Below are 15387 nucleotides of genomic sequence, written 5' to 3'. Positions count from 1 at the left end.
GTGTAAGCTTGAGAAATCCATTTATGGATTAAAACAAGCATCTCGCAGATGGAATCTTTGCTTCGATGAGAAAGTCAGAGAGTTTGGCTTTTCGAGGAGCTAAGATGAGTCTTGTGTGTATGTTAGGGCTAGTGGGAGTATAGTTAGCTTTCTGGTTTTGTATGTGGATGACATAATACTCATAAGAAATGACATCCCAACTTTGCAGGAGGTAAAATCCTGGCTTGGGAAGTGTTTCGCTATGAAGGACCTTGGAGAAGCTGCCTATATTCTAGGGATAAGGATATTCAAAGACAGGAGTAAGAGACTAATTGGACTTAGTTAGAGTACCTACTTGGATAAGGTGTTGAAAAGATTCAACATGCAGAATTCCAAGAAAGGGGACTTGTCGATCCAGCACAATGCCAAACTGAGTAAGACTCAGAGTCCGAGTACAGAGGTTGAGATAGCTGAGATGAGTCGATTTCCATATGCTTCCGTTGTTGGCTCGATCATGTATGCTATGACTTGTACTCGCCCTGATGTGACCTTTGCTTTGAGCATGGTTAGCAGATTTTCTAACGCCCGTGGATCAGGGCTAGTCAATTTAGAGACGATAAGCGTCAAAAATGACTTTTTGATGGAGGATTATTTAGAAGGATTAATCTTAACTAAGTTGTAGTATATGTTACAAGGATTTCGTACATATAAATAACGCCAAAATCCGAGTTATAACGAAGAAGTTATGACCTGTCGAAGTTTCGCGACAGAACCGGCACGACGTTGAATGACGTAAAAAGGAATTTACGTTAGAGCGATATTTAGCCTTAGCATTCTAAACGAAAGTCGTAGATTTCGTTAAACCGTGAGCGTGCATAAAAAGAACGTCCAAATCTGACTTCGTATGAGGAAGTTATGATTTTTCTAAGTTTCGACTTAGCGGTATGCAGCCCGAATACTCGATTTGAGATTGAGCAGTTTTTAGCCGAAACAATCTAAACGGGAATTGAAGATCTTGATGATAGTAGTGCAACTGTAAAAAGATAGACGAAAACGGACGTCAGATGAAGAAGTTATGAATTTATAACGGAGTTTTCTTGTCCCGGCCTACTAAAAATAAATAATAAAAATAAAGTTAAAATTAGCCGACGGAGTCTAAACGAAAGTTGTATAGCGTAGTCTCACCTACGCGTGGATATAAATAACATCGAAAACGGAGTTCGTATGAGGAAGATATGAATGTTTGAAGTTTATTAAATAATTAAAATATTAAATTTAATTATAAATTTCGATATTATCCAAAGGAGCGGGGGGAGTCAGCGACCTTATCCAGGTTACGCCCAGCGTAACTTAAGATTACGGCCAGCATAATTCGGGGTTTCAGCCCCTATAAATAGATGTCGAGTGCAACCGAGTTCTATTGCTCATTTCTTCCCTTTCTCTAGCGTTTTTACCTCGTTTTACGTGCAAGAAATACTCCGAAGCCCCGGTATCATTCCCGAGACCCGAAGCCCCGAAGATCCCGAGAAGTGAAATTTCCGAGTCGGAGCTCTGCCCGCGAGAAGCCCGGTTTTTGTGAAGATCTCCCGGTTTCACCGGAGAATACTACTTCTACAAGCCGTAGCGCTGTCCGATCATCTTCTGATCAAGTGAGTGTGTGGTTACTTTCTTCTAACACATAAATACGAAGTATTTGCTTTGAAGTACGTGTTATGTGTATATATATTGTTGTTCATTTGGAGTGAGTGTATAGTCCCTTTCATAAAACACGATAATAATACAAGTATTGTTTGAATGTATTAAGTATATTGTTGTTTATATGTGTGAGTGTGTAGTTACTTTCTTCTACCGCATAGATATGAAGTATTTGCTATGAAATACGTGTTATGTGTTTATACATTGTTTGATTATTTGAGATGAGTATGGAATGGACGTTTTATATAGTTTTTAAATGAGTTAAACTGTATATGTATTTTATATCTACAAATATGTTGGGTAGAACATGGGTAGATGAGATAGTTGGTATGTGATAAAATGAGGAGGTATGAAAGATGATTAAGAATGATATTGGCAGATGCACCAATTAGAGAATGTCATAAAACTAGCAGATGCGCTTAAGAATAATATCGGTAGATGCACCAAGTAGTGAATGTCGTAATTCTGGCAGATACGCTTATAGGATAATGTCAGCAGATGCGCCAAATAGAGATTGTCATAATACTAGCAGATGCGCTTATAGGATAATCCTGGCAGATGCGCTTATAGGATAATGTCGGCAGATGCGCCTAAAAGAGAATGACATAAACCTGGCAGTCGTGCCTCATAGTGTATGATGTAATCCTGGCAGAGGCGCTTAAAGGATGATGTTGGTAGATGCGCCTTATGTAGCAATAGATTTTATGCCAATTCCTTAGGTCAATCCTTAGGAATAAATGAATGACGAGTAGTTGAATTCTTAGGGTAAAATCCTAAGAAATAAAGAAGATAATGGGGATGGGTAATTGGGTTGATTCTTTGATGGTTGAATATAATAATTATATTATTGTGGGTTGAAAACCCTATATGTTCACCAGGCTACCAAGTCTGACCCACTCAGTTTTCTTTGTATCACATGTATTAATACGAAGACATATTTCACTGAGAGATTAAAGGAGATGTAAATCATTAGTGTAAATAAATGTAAGTTCTGTTTATGCTTATGTGTCTGTATCGGAACATGACATCCCGGGATTTTTTATATAATGAAAATACATTCTCTTTGAGAAACGTTTTGATAAATTCTTATCATATTTTGTTTTGGGAACAAATTCCGCAACAATTTTCTTTAAACGATTACTCTGATTTTAAAAACAAAGCATAAACAAATCGGTCTTTTCTGGCCGTGAAATTGGGGATGTCACGGATTTCAGGGAAATCCTGGCATGACGCACTGGACTGCAGTCAAGAATATTCTCAAGTACATGCGGAGGACTAAGGACTGGGTCCTTACCCTAGGTGGGAGTGATGACTTGAGAGTGATTGGGTATAGTGACGCTACCTTTCAGACTGATAGGGATAATTTATGTTCTCAGTCAGGCTGCGTCTTTACCCTAAATGGAGGAGCAATTACTTGGAAATTTTCCAAGTAGGAGACAATAGTTGATTCTACTTGTGAATCAGAGTACATAGTAGCGAGTGAAGCGGCGAAGGAGGTGATATTGTTGAAGAACTTCATTGGAGACCTTGAATTTATGCTAGCTATAGCTACATTGTTCAACAGAGTTTTAAAGAGCTATGATTTTTGGTTGGTTCCTGAAGTTATACCTGCAACTATAGTTATCAGACTTATCCAAGTAGGAGACTGTTGGATAAGGTGTCTAAGTTCGTAACTATATTTGGTATCAACTTGACCCGACCTGACATGGTCCATTTGGGTTGCACTTCACCTAACAACTTGTACGGATATACTTTTGAGAATAAGATGTTTATGATATATTAATATATTACTAGTTATAATATATTAATATGATATCATAATTATTTAATTAGTATTGATCAAACATTAATTTAGAATTAATTTAGTTAGAAACGAAGGAGGGTTTAACCCTAATCCACCATACTATATAAAGGAGTCATCGGTGCTAGAATTGGCACTAGTGAGTGTGAGCATAAGAGTGAGCCGATTTCTATAAGTGTTCTTATTCTCTCAAGAGCTTCAAACTTGTTTTGATGATTTGTGACACCACTTGAGGCATCCGCACTATTGGTGCTAGACTCAAAACTCCAAGCAATCAACCACAAAAGAAAGGTATGTTATTCTACTTAAAGTTTTGTATTACAAGTACCCTATAACATGCTAGTTAGGTTGTGAACCTTGGAAATCAAATTTGCATGTATTTTAGTGAAAACATAGATCCATGGTTTCTAGGGTTGCATGTACACCATAGGAGTGTTACTATGCTCTTAACCCAACAAAAATAATTCCCATTATCTCATTTAATTAACATGCCCCCACCTCTTTAGTTTTCCGAATATTTACAAGAACGCCACCTTGCATCTTGACCATCCTTTTTTTGATCCAACGCTCCACCTTTAGTTTTCAGGTTCTCGGGAAACTTTGAGTTCTCAAATGTATATATATATATATATATATATATATATATATATATATATAGACAGAGAGAGAGAGAAGGAGGTGCAGCCATGGGAAGCCGCACTGCAGTCACTACCATACCAAAACCGCAATGGAGGTGGTATTTCAGCTGAGGTGGTAAGGAAGTGCACTCTCTACCACATCCACTCCTTGAAACCTAACATCTTACATTATCTTGTATATTTTGACAAATGTTTATTAAAATATTAACTTGATACACTACGAAAAAAAAAAAGCTTACCTATGACATTTAGCTATGCAAAAATTATGTCGATAATTATCGACGACATTTCGGCGGAACATCGGAATGTGAAGCCCTAATAAATATATCAACGTTTTTGTGACCGAAAAGCGATCAACTGCATAGCTACGGATAGGGGTGCAAACGAGCCGAGCCGAGCCCGAGCCTGACCAAGCTCAAGCTCGGCTCGTTTAAAATATGTATGGCTCGAGCTCGAGCTCGGCTCATTTCGAGCCCTAAAAACAAAGCTCGAGATCGGCTCGTAAAGTAATACATCGGCTCGGGCTCGGCTCGGGCTCGGCTCGTTTTGTCTAACTGAGCTTAAACGAGCTTAAGCTTGGCTCGAGCTCGTTAAAAGCTCGTTTACAAAATGAATTCCATAATAATAAAAAAATTAAAAAAATAATAAAAAAATAATAAACACGAATTTATTTGATTTTCAGCTAGGTGCAGACTAGTAGACTACTTAAATTCCAACCAAGATGCATAAATAAAATCTTCAAATTACATAAGTTTTAAACTCCAACATACAAACCTAAAATGTAATTAAATCATCCAAAAGAAAGTCTTCCTATCATGGAAGTTCAAATTACAAAAATACTATTAAAACGATTAAATTTGAACATAACATATTATCAAAACTCAAAAGCTAATCTTCCTTAAAGCAAATTCAATCCAGCAAAATCTGCATATTAAAATATTTTATGAGATGTGCAATATAATGTAATTAAAACAACAAGATTACAAATAGATTAAATTGGCTTACACCTTTAAGTATTACTTGTCCCTGTAGGTAATAAAACCTCAATGGGCATTTCCTCCTTCTGTAAAAAGAAACCACCAACATGATCAAATATTAATAAATTTAAATAATCAATTGTTAGTTCACGTGTTTTAAGTTTATCAAATGTACCTTTAATTTTTTCTTGATTCCATAACGATGTCTAATCCAATCTCCTCCACAAATCAACTTTTCAACAGTGTCTGGTGCCAATGAGGATCGGTATGGATCAATTACTCTACCCCAGCACTAAATGTTGCCTCAGATGCAACGGTAGAAATCGGGATCGCAAGCACATCCATAACCATCTTTGATAAAACACGGTACTTCAATTTATGAACATTCCACCACTCCAAAGCCTTGAATGAATCCATTCCTTTTTGTCTCGGGTCCCTATAAACACCTTCTTCCAAATACATATCTAATTCTGACTTTTCTGGTCTCTCCAAATCTGTATTTTTTATAAACTCCCCAAAAGCCTCCCATCCGGACCCGAGTGATGTTTTTGACACTTCATTTCCTCCACATCCATTTGCAGGCGTTGCAGCTTCTCGGACTGATGCATCATGTATTTCCAAATACTCTTCATACATTTCATAAAGTGCTTTCTTCACTTCTTCAATGTTCTTTTCAGCATTGGAGTATATGGTTGGGAAACTAAATTCTACTAACTTCATTTTAAATCTTGGATCTAACACTGAAGCTATAGCCATGACAAGATGGCACTCCCCCCAATATTTGTCAAACTTCTCCTTCATCTTAGTCACCATAGTCTTAATAAAATCATTTTTTGATAGAGAACCTTTATCCAAAGTTTCTTTTACTCTAAACACCTCAATCAAATACAGATTGGATGTTGGATAATCACTTCCAGAAATGACATTTGTGCATACCTGAAAATAAGTTGCTTTAGTATTAGGCATTATAAAATATTTAAAATAATACTTAAATAAAGGTAATATGCACCTTGAAAACCTTCAAGATTTCACATACACTCTCCACATGCACCCACTCCTCATCATTAGGCAGGTGATGGAAATGTGGCTCGTACTCCGCAAATCTATGAAATTCACAAAAACTTAATGATGTGCAGTATTTGAAAATCTGAAAATCACAACAATCAAAACTATTTTATTAAAATCTAATGTGTACCTTGGGAAAACATCTTTAAATTTTAATGCAACCGACAACATATCATAGGTTGAATTCCATCGTGTTGGAACATCAAGCAACAACTTTCTATCTTGTATTTGTAGTTGATGTGCAATATTTGAAAATGTTTGAAGTCTCGCCTCAGAATTGTTAATATATTTGATACCCTCACGAACTTCCCTGATAACAGAATCAATCATAGCAAGACCATCTTTCACAAGAAGATTCAAAATATGTGCACAACATCTAACATGAAACAATCTCCCACCACATGTGAGTTTTCTCACTCTAGAAAAAATTTCTTTCAGTCTTCTCAACGCCCTATCATTGTATGCAGCATTGTCTACAGATATCGTGAATATCTTGTCCTCAATTTCCCAATGCTTCAAACATTTATAAATACCATCAGCAATATCAAGTCCGGTACGAGGAGGAGGAACATGTACAAAACTCAAGACACGTTTTTGTAATCTACAAAAACAAGTCCAAATACCAATATGAATATATTAAATAAAATGGACATGTCTTATTAAAAAATAGAAAAAGAAATCAAACCTCCAATTATGATCAATAAAGTGCCCTGTGATAACCATGTACTCAATCTTCTGATGAGATGACTTCCAACAATCAGTGGTCAAACTGATTTTTGAGGCCGCTTTTGTAAGAGCTTTCAGTGTTTTTTTCTCATGCTCATATATCTTAAAACAATCTGCTTTGGTTGAAGTCCTGTTTGTTTTCTCAAATAATGGAGTAGCTGTCTTCATCATATGCACAAATAAATCATCCTCCACAACAGAAAAAGGTTGCTCAGTACCTAACACCCAAGTAGCTATTGCTTCTCTCATTTTGTTACCATCATACTTTGCATCAGGCCTGATCAATGAAGGAAGCTTCTCATGTCCTGCATCTCCATCAAATTTAATAAGTGGAAAATTCAATAAATTCTGTTTTTCTTCGTAATCCTTATGTGGTTTGCATATAGCCAAATGCCTTTTTAAGGTTGATGTAGTCCCGCTATCACCATAAGTTAACTTTGTTTTACAATGAATACACTGAGCTTTTTTGGTACCATTAGATAGAGTCACTATAGTGAAACCGTACCATGCCTTTGATGTTTTTTTTCGTTTTCGTTTCATTACTATTTCCTCTTCTCCCGCGTGCATTTCTGCATTTTCACTTGGAATATGATTTTGAGGAGTTGGTTGTTCATCAACATCTACATTTATGGGAGTAGATTGCTCCTTATTCTCAACCCCTTCCATTGGATCTGAACTCACATCACCATCCATATTATCTACAACATGGTTTATGAAAAAACATTTGTCAAAATATGTACATTTAATAAGAATTCTCAATTGATCAACATTAAATAACAAATTTTCCTGATAAGGATCTTTTAATTAATAAACAGTGAATAATATGAGTTATCTTCAACAGAACAATAAATATGCAAACTTAAAACTAGAACTCATAATTCCAACAAGTAGAAAGATATGAACCCACAACATAATCTCCTAAGAATCTAGATTTAACAATTAAAAGTAGTATTTCAATTAAACCAAGTTATTATATCCAGACTAACAATCAAAAAATAGAAAAATAGAGATTGACAACAATCCCATATATCCCAGAAGTTATCTTCAACTGAGCATAAAAAAAACAAACAGATGCATGTTAACTACTTTATCAGTTAAAGAAAAGAAAAAAGAAGCACGAAGAAACAGATATTGATTCAGTTAAAGAAAAGAAAAAAAGAAGCACGAAGAAACAGATATTGATCCAAAGTTCCAAACCACAAGACTGTAGATCAAGCATATGATATCTATAATTAACTGTTTGTATATCCCAGGAGACTCAAGTAATCTCAACACATGATCGGAAATCAATAATAAACTAATAATCACGAAATAGAATAACAAATGACTGTAACTTACATCAATATTCAGAACACGATGGAGGTAATCGGAGCTAAGGATGGCAGTAAAGAGGAGTGGTCGGCAGTCGGACGAACTGTGATGGTGCTTAAGTCGGATGACAGTGCTCGATGAGGGAGAACTACGCTCGATTGGAAGGCATACGTTGATGGGAGACGATAGGAGATCGTCGTCTAGTGGTATCGTGCCTTCGTGGTATGTGCTCGCCGGCTCGCCACCGATTACAGGTGCCTGATTGTTCGAATCACACCATAAGGGGGAAGCCGGGAAGGGACGTGAATAGTGCCGCTCCAGTTCTTTTTCTTTTGTTTTGAAACGATTGAAAGTCCTCGTACCCTAATTCAATAATTTTCCTAATATCTAGTTTAATATATAAAATATAAAAAAAAAATATATACTATATTTATATATAGGCTCGTTTAGGCTCGCGAGCCTAATCGATCTTTGTTACACAGGCTCGAGCTCGAGCTCGTTTAATAATCAAGCTTAAAATTAGGCTCGAGCTCGGCTCGGACTCGATAAAAACCGATCTCGAACCGAGCTTTTACCGAGTCGATCCCGAGTAGCTCGCGAGTAGCTTGGCTCGTTTGCACCCCTAGCTACGGAACAAAAGGCCGAGGAAAAATACCGACGGGTTTGACAACAATAAACTATATTTTTTTTTAAAAAAAAAAATGGTAACTAATCCGTCGGTAAAAACAAAAATAAAAAAATGTAGTCGGGACTCAAATCGGGCCATTGTTGTGGTGGGTATAGTCACTACCACATTGGTTGAAGCCTCGTCCCATCATTTTTTCATATATAATACAATTTATATAGATTACAAAAATTTATTATTATTATTATTATTATTGAAATCATCCATGTGACTTGGTCAAAATTGTGAGTTTGGTCACATAACATTTTTTGCACTCAGACCATCCATCTACTTTGTTTTTGTTTTGGTTATGGTGTTTGACAGACACAAAAAGACAATTTTACCCTTGTTGTATTTTTTCCTACATTTTAAATAACCAGTAAATACTTATTTATAATAAAAAATGTTAGGTCCCACCACCATTTCCTAAAAGATTACCCCTGCTCATCTTCTTCCTTTTCCCGAGATACTCAGAATAGGCCGACCACCGCATTCGAAAATCAGTGGATCACCCTCACCTTTCTACTTTGTCACTCCATGTTATCTAGAGTTGTTTACCACCATGTCTTTACTAAAATCACGAGCACCACAGTCTCCTTTATCAAAACTGGTGAGCACAAAAAAATCTAGAAAAATCAAACCTAATGCAATCCAGAAAATTCAACCTAATCAAAACCCAATGCAACCGTCTAGACAAATCAAATGCATAAAAGTACTTTATCTTACCTGAAATTAAATCCACTAAACCTGACCGCGACCACAACCTCTAAAATCGAACCACCGACACTACCATCGAACCAGCATCACTATCGTCGACCATCACTAACATATGTAACATCCATAAAATTCAAGCCAAATTAATTTTTTTTTAATTTAAGACCATTACGTTATTACAATTTGTTTTCAAAATAATGTTAACATCAGAGTATCCCCAGAATCAAATCATAAAAATACAAGGAGATGCACGATCACGCCTTCGCCTTCCCGCGATCGCCAGAAGTACCTGAAACAATAATTGATAAATGTAAGCTCGAAGGATTAGTTAGTTACCCCCAAAATACAAACGCCATACAATCACAACCATATCATAAACCAACATAACATGCATAATGAGCCTTCAGCCTATCTGGACTGCTCTCCGAGCCTTCAGCACGTCTGAACCGCCACGCAGGGCCTACAGCTTATCAGGACCGCTCGTCGGGCCTTCGGCCTGACTGAACCCCCTTGCAGGGCCTTCAGCCTATCCGGACCGCCCTGGGTATGTTGGCCTTCAACATAAAGCAGGACCGCCTCAACCCAACCCTCAATTAAACAACATGTGCACACAAATCATACGCTATCATATATCACAGTCGAACTAATCTAACAGATCACTAATCATAGCAACATCCTACCACCAGGACACAGACCTATCCGGTCACTAACATAGCATCATCCTATATTCTAGGATACCGAGCTAACCAGGCCACTAAGCATATCACCATCCTAACTACCAGGATGCAAATCAATAAGCATATCATGCAATAACCCGGATACCAATCCGATAAGGGTCGGTATTGGTGCCTTAGACCCTGTCGATATAATGAGGAGAACTCACCTCGCAAATGTCGTACTTAAGTGATAAGCTCAAACTCTCGAATCACTGCCACGGACTCCACCACCTATATTACCATAGAACCATTCTATAAATTTCCAATTTACCAAAATACCCCCATAATTCAACTAGTCCATCCTTGGTCAAAGTCAAAGTCAACGGTCAAGGTCAACAGTCCATGTTGACCCAACTCGTCGAGTGCAGCTCCCTGACTCGTCGAGTCCTTCCAGAACTCATGTAACACTCGATTCTCAGTACATATTTTAAATTTAAATAATTGCATGTTTTACACTGGGACTCGACGAGTTTGAGGCCCAACTCGTCGAGTAGACTAGACTTTGGACGTGAGTTTTAAGTAACCTACTTGACGAATTAGGAGCCCGACTTGGCGAGTAGGTCTGCCTAGATGAAACCCTAATATTTAGGGTTTGCATCCTATTTAAACGCCTTATTTTGTCCCAACCCAGCCTCCATCATCTCTCACAGTCCAGAAAAGCCCTAACTCGAAACCCTAAAGCATTTGAAGTGTTCTTGAGACATTTTTGTGTGTTTTTGTTGGTTTGAAGCTTGAAAAAAGAAGTGGAAGCCTGGGGGTTCCAGAAGAAGCAAGTTGATCTAAAGGTTTTGCTTCATTACCAGCTCATTCAAGGTAAAAAGCTTCAACCTTAACCATCTATCTCTTAGATCTCTAGTTAGGGTTCATTTCTACCTTTTCTAAGCTTTAGTAGAGCCAACTTCAGGGTTTTGTGGTTCTAAAGGGGTAGAACTTCAGATCTGGAACCATTGAGGATTCCCATGGCATAAAGGTGCCAACTTTATGGCCATGGGAGTCTCATGCATCATATAACCTCATTTTAAGGCCATTTGAGCCAAATACCCCCATACATGAACGTCAAGTTTGTAACTTTACGTGTAATATGGACCCTAGGAGGTCAAATCTATGTTCTGGATGCATTGAGCCCGACTAAAATCGGCTTGGTAGACTTGGACTTTGGGGGACTCGGCGAGTCGCTCATAGGACTCGGCGATTCGGGCTATGGTTCCCCAACCTTTTCTGTTTCAGATTGAACTGGTTGAGTCTAGAAGAGGACTCAACAAGATGAATGTGAATATAGGCCTGAAGATCATGGAACTCGGCGAGTTCAAGACTATGTCCCAACTGCATGAAGACAAACTCGACGAGTTCATAAGGAACTTGGTGAATCCAGGACTAGATGTGCCTTCTTGTATGAAGAAGGACTTGACGAGCTCAAGGATGAACTCGGTGAGTCAGTGGTAGAAAGTCCCGACCACGTATAAGGAGAAATTGGCAAGTTCTTGAAAGACTCAGCGAGTAGGGTCGAAGCTTTTAGTGTTCTAAGGACTATGGAACTCGGCGAGTTGGTGGGTCAACTCGGTGAGTTGAGTCAGCCAGATGTTGACTTTGACCCAAAGTTGAATTTGACCAAGGTGTTGACCTTGACTTTGACTTTTACATGAGTTGACCATGAAATGGTAATCAAGGAAGATCATTATGTTAGGAATCAAGAGGAGTTGATCTCGGCAGCGAGGACAGTTCGGACACTTCACGACACTAAGGTGAGTTACCTTCCAGTAGTAAGACATTATAGTAGAGGTGATTGTCTTTGTGATAATTATCTGGTATGTTGTTATCTGTTATGATTATGTGCTAGGCTGCTAAATGTATTGGTAGTATTAGGGGCGGAACAACCCCAGTTACCGGTTGAAAGATATCGAAGGGGTAGACAGCACCCATGCATGCCTAGATATACTTTCATGATATGCTATTATGTGGTAGTGGTAGGGGTGAAATAGTCCCCAATTACCGGTTGAAAGATACCGAAGGGGAGGTTAGCTCCTGGCTACCGGTTGAAAGATACCAAAGGGGAGGTTAGCCCCTGGTTACCGGTGGTGAGATACTGAAGAGGAGGTTAGCTCCCGGCTACCGGTTGAAAGATATTGAAGGGGAGCCCAGTTCCCAGTCATGCCAGTTAGATACTTGTTGAAAGATATCGAGGGACATGCCTTATGTGGTATGTGGTATGATGGGGAACTCACTAAGTTTTGTGCTTACAGTTTTCAGTTTTGTTTCTGGTATCTCTTCAGCGAAGGGGAAGGAGCCGGCACGGTAGCAGCGCATCGCATACACATGATTTCTACACTATGATGTTCTTGAGGTTGTACTCTGACACTATTATTATTCCTTGACATGTTTTATGACATTTGATTTATGAGATGTTATGATATCGATGATGTTTTTCAATAAACAATTTTATAAGCTACTTAATTAAAAATGAAATTTTTGGTCTTGAATGTTGGGATGTTACAACTCAAGAAGTCGTGAAAAATCCTAGTTGACTCATCGAGTTTCCAGACAACTCGTCGAGTCAATGCGTGTCCAAAAGTCGAGAAAACTCTAACTGACTCGTCGAGTCGTCCTAATGACTCGCCGAGTCGTCCTCATGACTCGTCGAGTTCATGCAGAAGCCCTCAAAGGCTAATCTTCATCGGACTCGCCGAGTTGACCATGCAACTCGTCGAGTCCCCTCAGTCCTTTCTCCATTCAGATGATTTTAAGCCACCCCAAAGCTCCATATTGCAGATCTAATCTCCTAGGGCATACTTCCTATGTAAAGTTGCAAGCTTTATGTACATGCAAGGTGCAAGGGCCAAAATCAAGCTAAAGAAGAGGTTCTAGGTGAGGAAAAGGCGTTATCTTACTAGAGGCTGAAGCTTTTTGGCTTTAAGGACCAAGATGAGCCTAGATCTGAAGTTGCAACTTTAGATCTTGCTCAACACCCGAAATGAATCACCAACATGCTGTAATGGCCCTAATCTCAAGCATGGAGAGATCTAGCTAGAAGTAAGTCAAGGTAACGACTTGTTACCTTCAAGTGATGCTAAACTAGAGTAGAAATCAAATCTACAACCGTTCCTTGCCTCAAGCTTCTTGATCTTCAAGCTCCTTTTACCAAGATCCACCTTCCAAGCCTTAAAAAACACACAAATATGAAGAGAAAACGTGATTTAGGGTTTTTGGACTCACAAGGGGCTGTAAGGGGAGGCTAAGGGGAAAATGATCCTTTAAATAGGGTGCAAAACCCCAGAAATTAGGGTTTCATCCTTCAGATCCAACTCGTCGAGTTGTGTCCTCTGAATCGTCAAGTTGATCACTTAAACACGTGGCCAAAAACATTCCTACTCGACGATTCAGGGCATCCAACTCGTCGAGTAAACCTTTCAAATATGAGAATAAAGTTTTAAAGTCCATACCTGAGATTCGGGGCGTTACAATTCTCCCCCACTTGAACTAGACTTCATCCTCGAAGTCCGCAGCAGTGAACAACTCTAGATAATACTCCCGCATCTCAGCCTCCGGCTCCCAATTCCACTCAGATCCCCTCCAGTGCTCCCATTATACCTTCACCAAAGGTACTTCCTTGTTCCGTAGAACCTTTACCTTCCTCTCCAAGAAGGCTACCGTCTTCTCAACATAATTCAGGCGCTCATCGACCTGAATATCATCTAATGACACCACCGCCTCCTCGTCCAGAACGGTCTTCCGCAATTGCGAAACGTGGAAAGTAGTACAGATCTGACTAAGCTCCTCTGGTAGCTCGAGTCTATATGTCATTTTGCCGACCCTGGAAATGATCTGGAACGGTCCAATGTATCGGGGACCCAATTTCCCCTCTTCCTGAAGCGGATCACGCCCTTCCAGGGTGAGACCTTCAGGAGTACCATGTCACCCACCTGAAACTCCAACTCAGATCGCCGCCGGTCGGCATAGCTCTTCTGCCAACTCTGTACGGTCTGCAACCGCTGTCTAATCTGCTGAATCATCTCGGTAGTCTGCAGGACTACCTCAGTCTGACACATCACCCTGTGACCCACCTCGCCCCAACAGACTGGGGTGCGACATCTCCGTCCATACAGCAGATCATAAGGTGGAGCACCAATGCTCGAGTGAAAGTTGTTGTTATTGGAAAAATGATATACAAATTATGAATTTCTGTATTTTTAGTTGTTTTAATTGATAAAAATAAGTTCTAAAAGTTGAAAAAAAAATTGGTTCATTCGTTTCATGGTTAATAATGGTTCTCTATTGAACCTCATATATATATATATATATATAGAGAGAGAGAGAGAGAGAGAGAGGGAGAGAGAGAGAGAGAAATAAGTTCAAATGTTTCTAATAACTATTGTGTTCCTGAATGAACCAATCTGAAATGAGCAAATAATTAAATAATTAATTAAATCAGAAAGGGTATTTTCCGATTTTTTTTGGCACTTGCAATTAATGGGATCATTTAGTTAAATCCATGCAATTATGGAAACAAAATAAATAAGTTTAATAAACCCTAATGACGACTTCCTCCAAATGGTCGATACCTCTTTTCCATCTTCAATTTCTCATTTAAGAAAAATCAATTTCTCATTTAAGAAAAATCAAGTGAGAACTTTCCTCACACGCACGCGTACACAACACCATCAATCAACCAGATCGTTGATCTTGTCTCTACCACCACGGTCAGACGTAGCCATCGGCAAAGCCATCCTCCTTCCTCATTCGAATTCTATTCTTTCCCCATCGGTGTGTTTTTGTTCTCCAATTTGAAATCGATTTTCACATAATTGATTTTTGTAATCAAAATCAAAACTTGAAAATCGTCTGAAAATCAAGATTTTGAAGAATCTATGCATAAACTCCTCTCTTTTCTTGCAATTTAGTTTTTTCTCGGACCGTATCTTTTATATTTGTATTATCTTTTCTGAAAAACTCTTAATTGGTTTTTCTCAGGTATGATTTACAATTTTGGTTGATTGAATTTCCAAACACACCTATTTTTTTCTGTGTCTACAGAGTCCAAGAGTGTCATTGTGACAGCAATTATGTCAGAATAGAAGATTAAAATCCAATTCTGTCATAAATGGGG

At 38.5% G+C, this 15387-nt stretch overlaps 1 protein-coding gene across 1 annotated transcript; it reads right to left on the bottom strand.

Annotated features, from left to right (window-relative positions):
* Window positions 1-5011: 5011 nt before the first annotated feature.
* Window positions 5012-7574, bottom strand: LOC111920983 (zinc finger BED domain-containing protein RICESLEEPER 2-like). Its single transcript, XM_042896959.2, has 6 exons — window positions 6841-7574; window positions 6286-6756; window positions 6127-6193; window positions 5376-6026; window positions 5134-5176; window positions 5012-5037 (listed from the first exon to the last, which is right to left on the bottom strand). The coding sequence occupies exons 1-6, from the start codon at window positions 7572-7574 to the stop codon at window positions 5012-5014; spliced, it is 1992 nt and encodes a 663-aa protein (XP_042752893.2).
* Between the last annotated feature and the right edge of the window lie 7813 nt (window positions 7575-15387).

Source organism: Lactuca sativa, chromosome 8, assembly GCF_002870075.4.
Source record: "Lactuca sativa cultivar Salinas chromosome 8, Lsat_Salinas_v11, whole genome shotgun sequence".
Lineage (NCBI taxonomy): Eukaryota > Viridiplantae > Streptophyta > Magnoliopsida > Asterales > Asteraceae > Lactuca > Lactuca sativa.
Note: the sequence above shows the minus strand (reverse complement) of the source record. Positions and strands in the feature narration are given on the sequence as shown.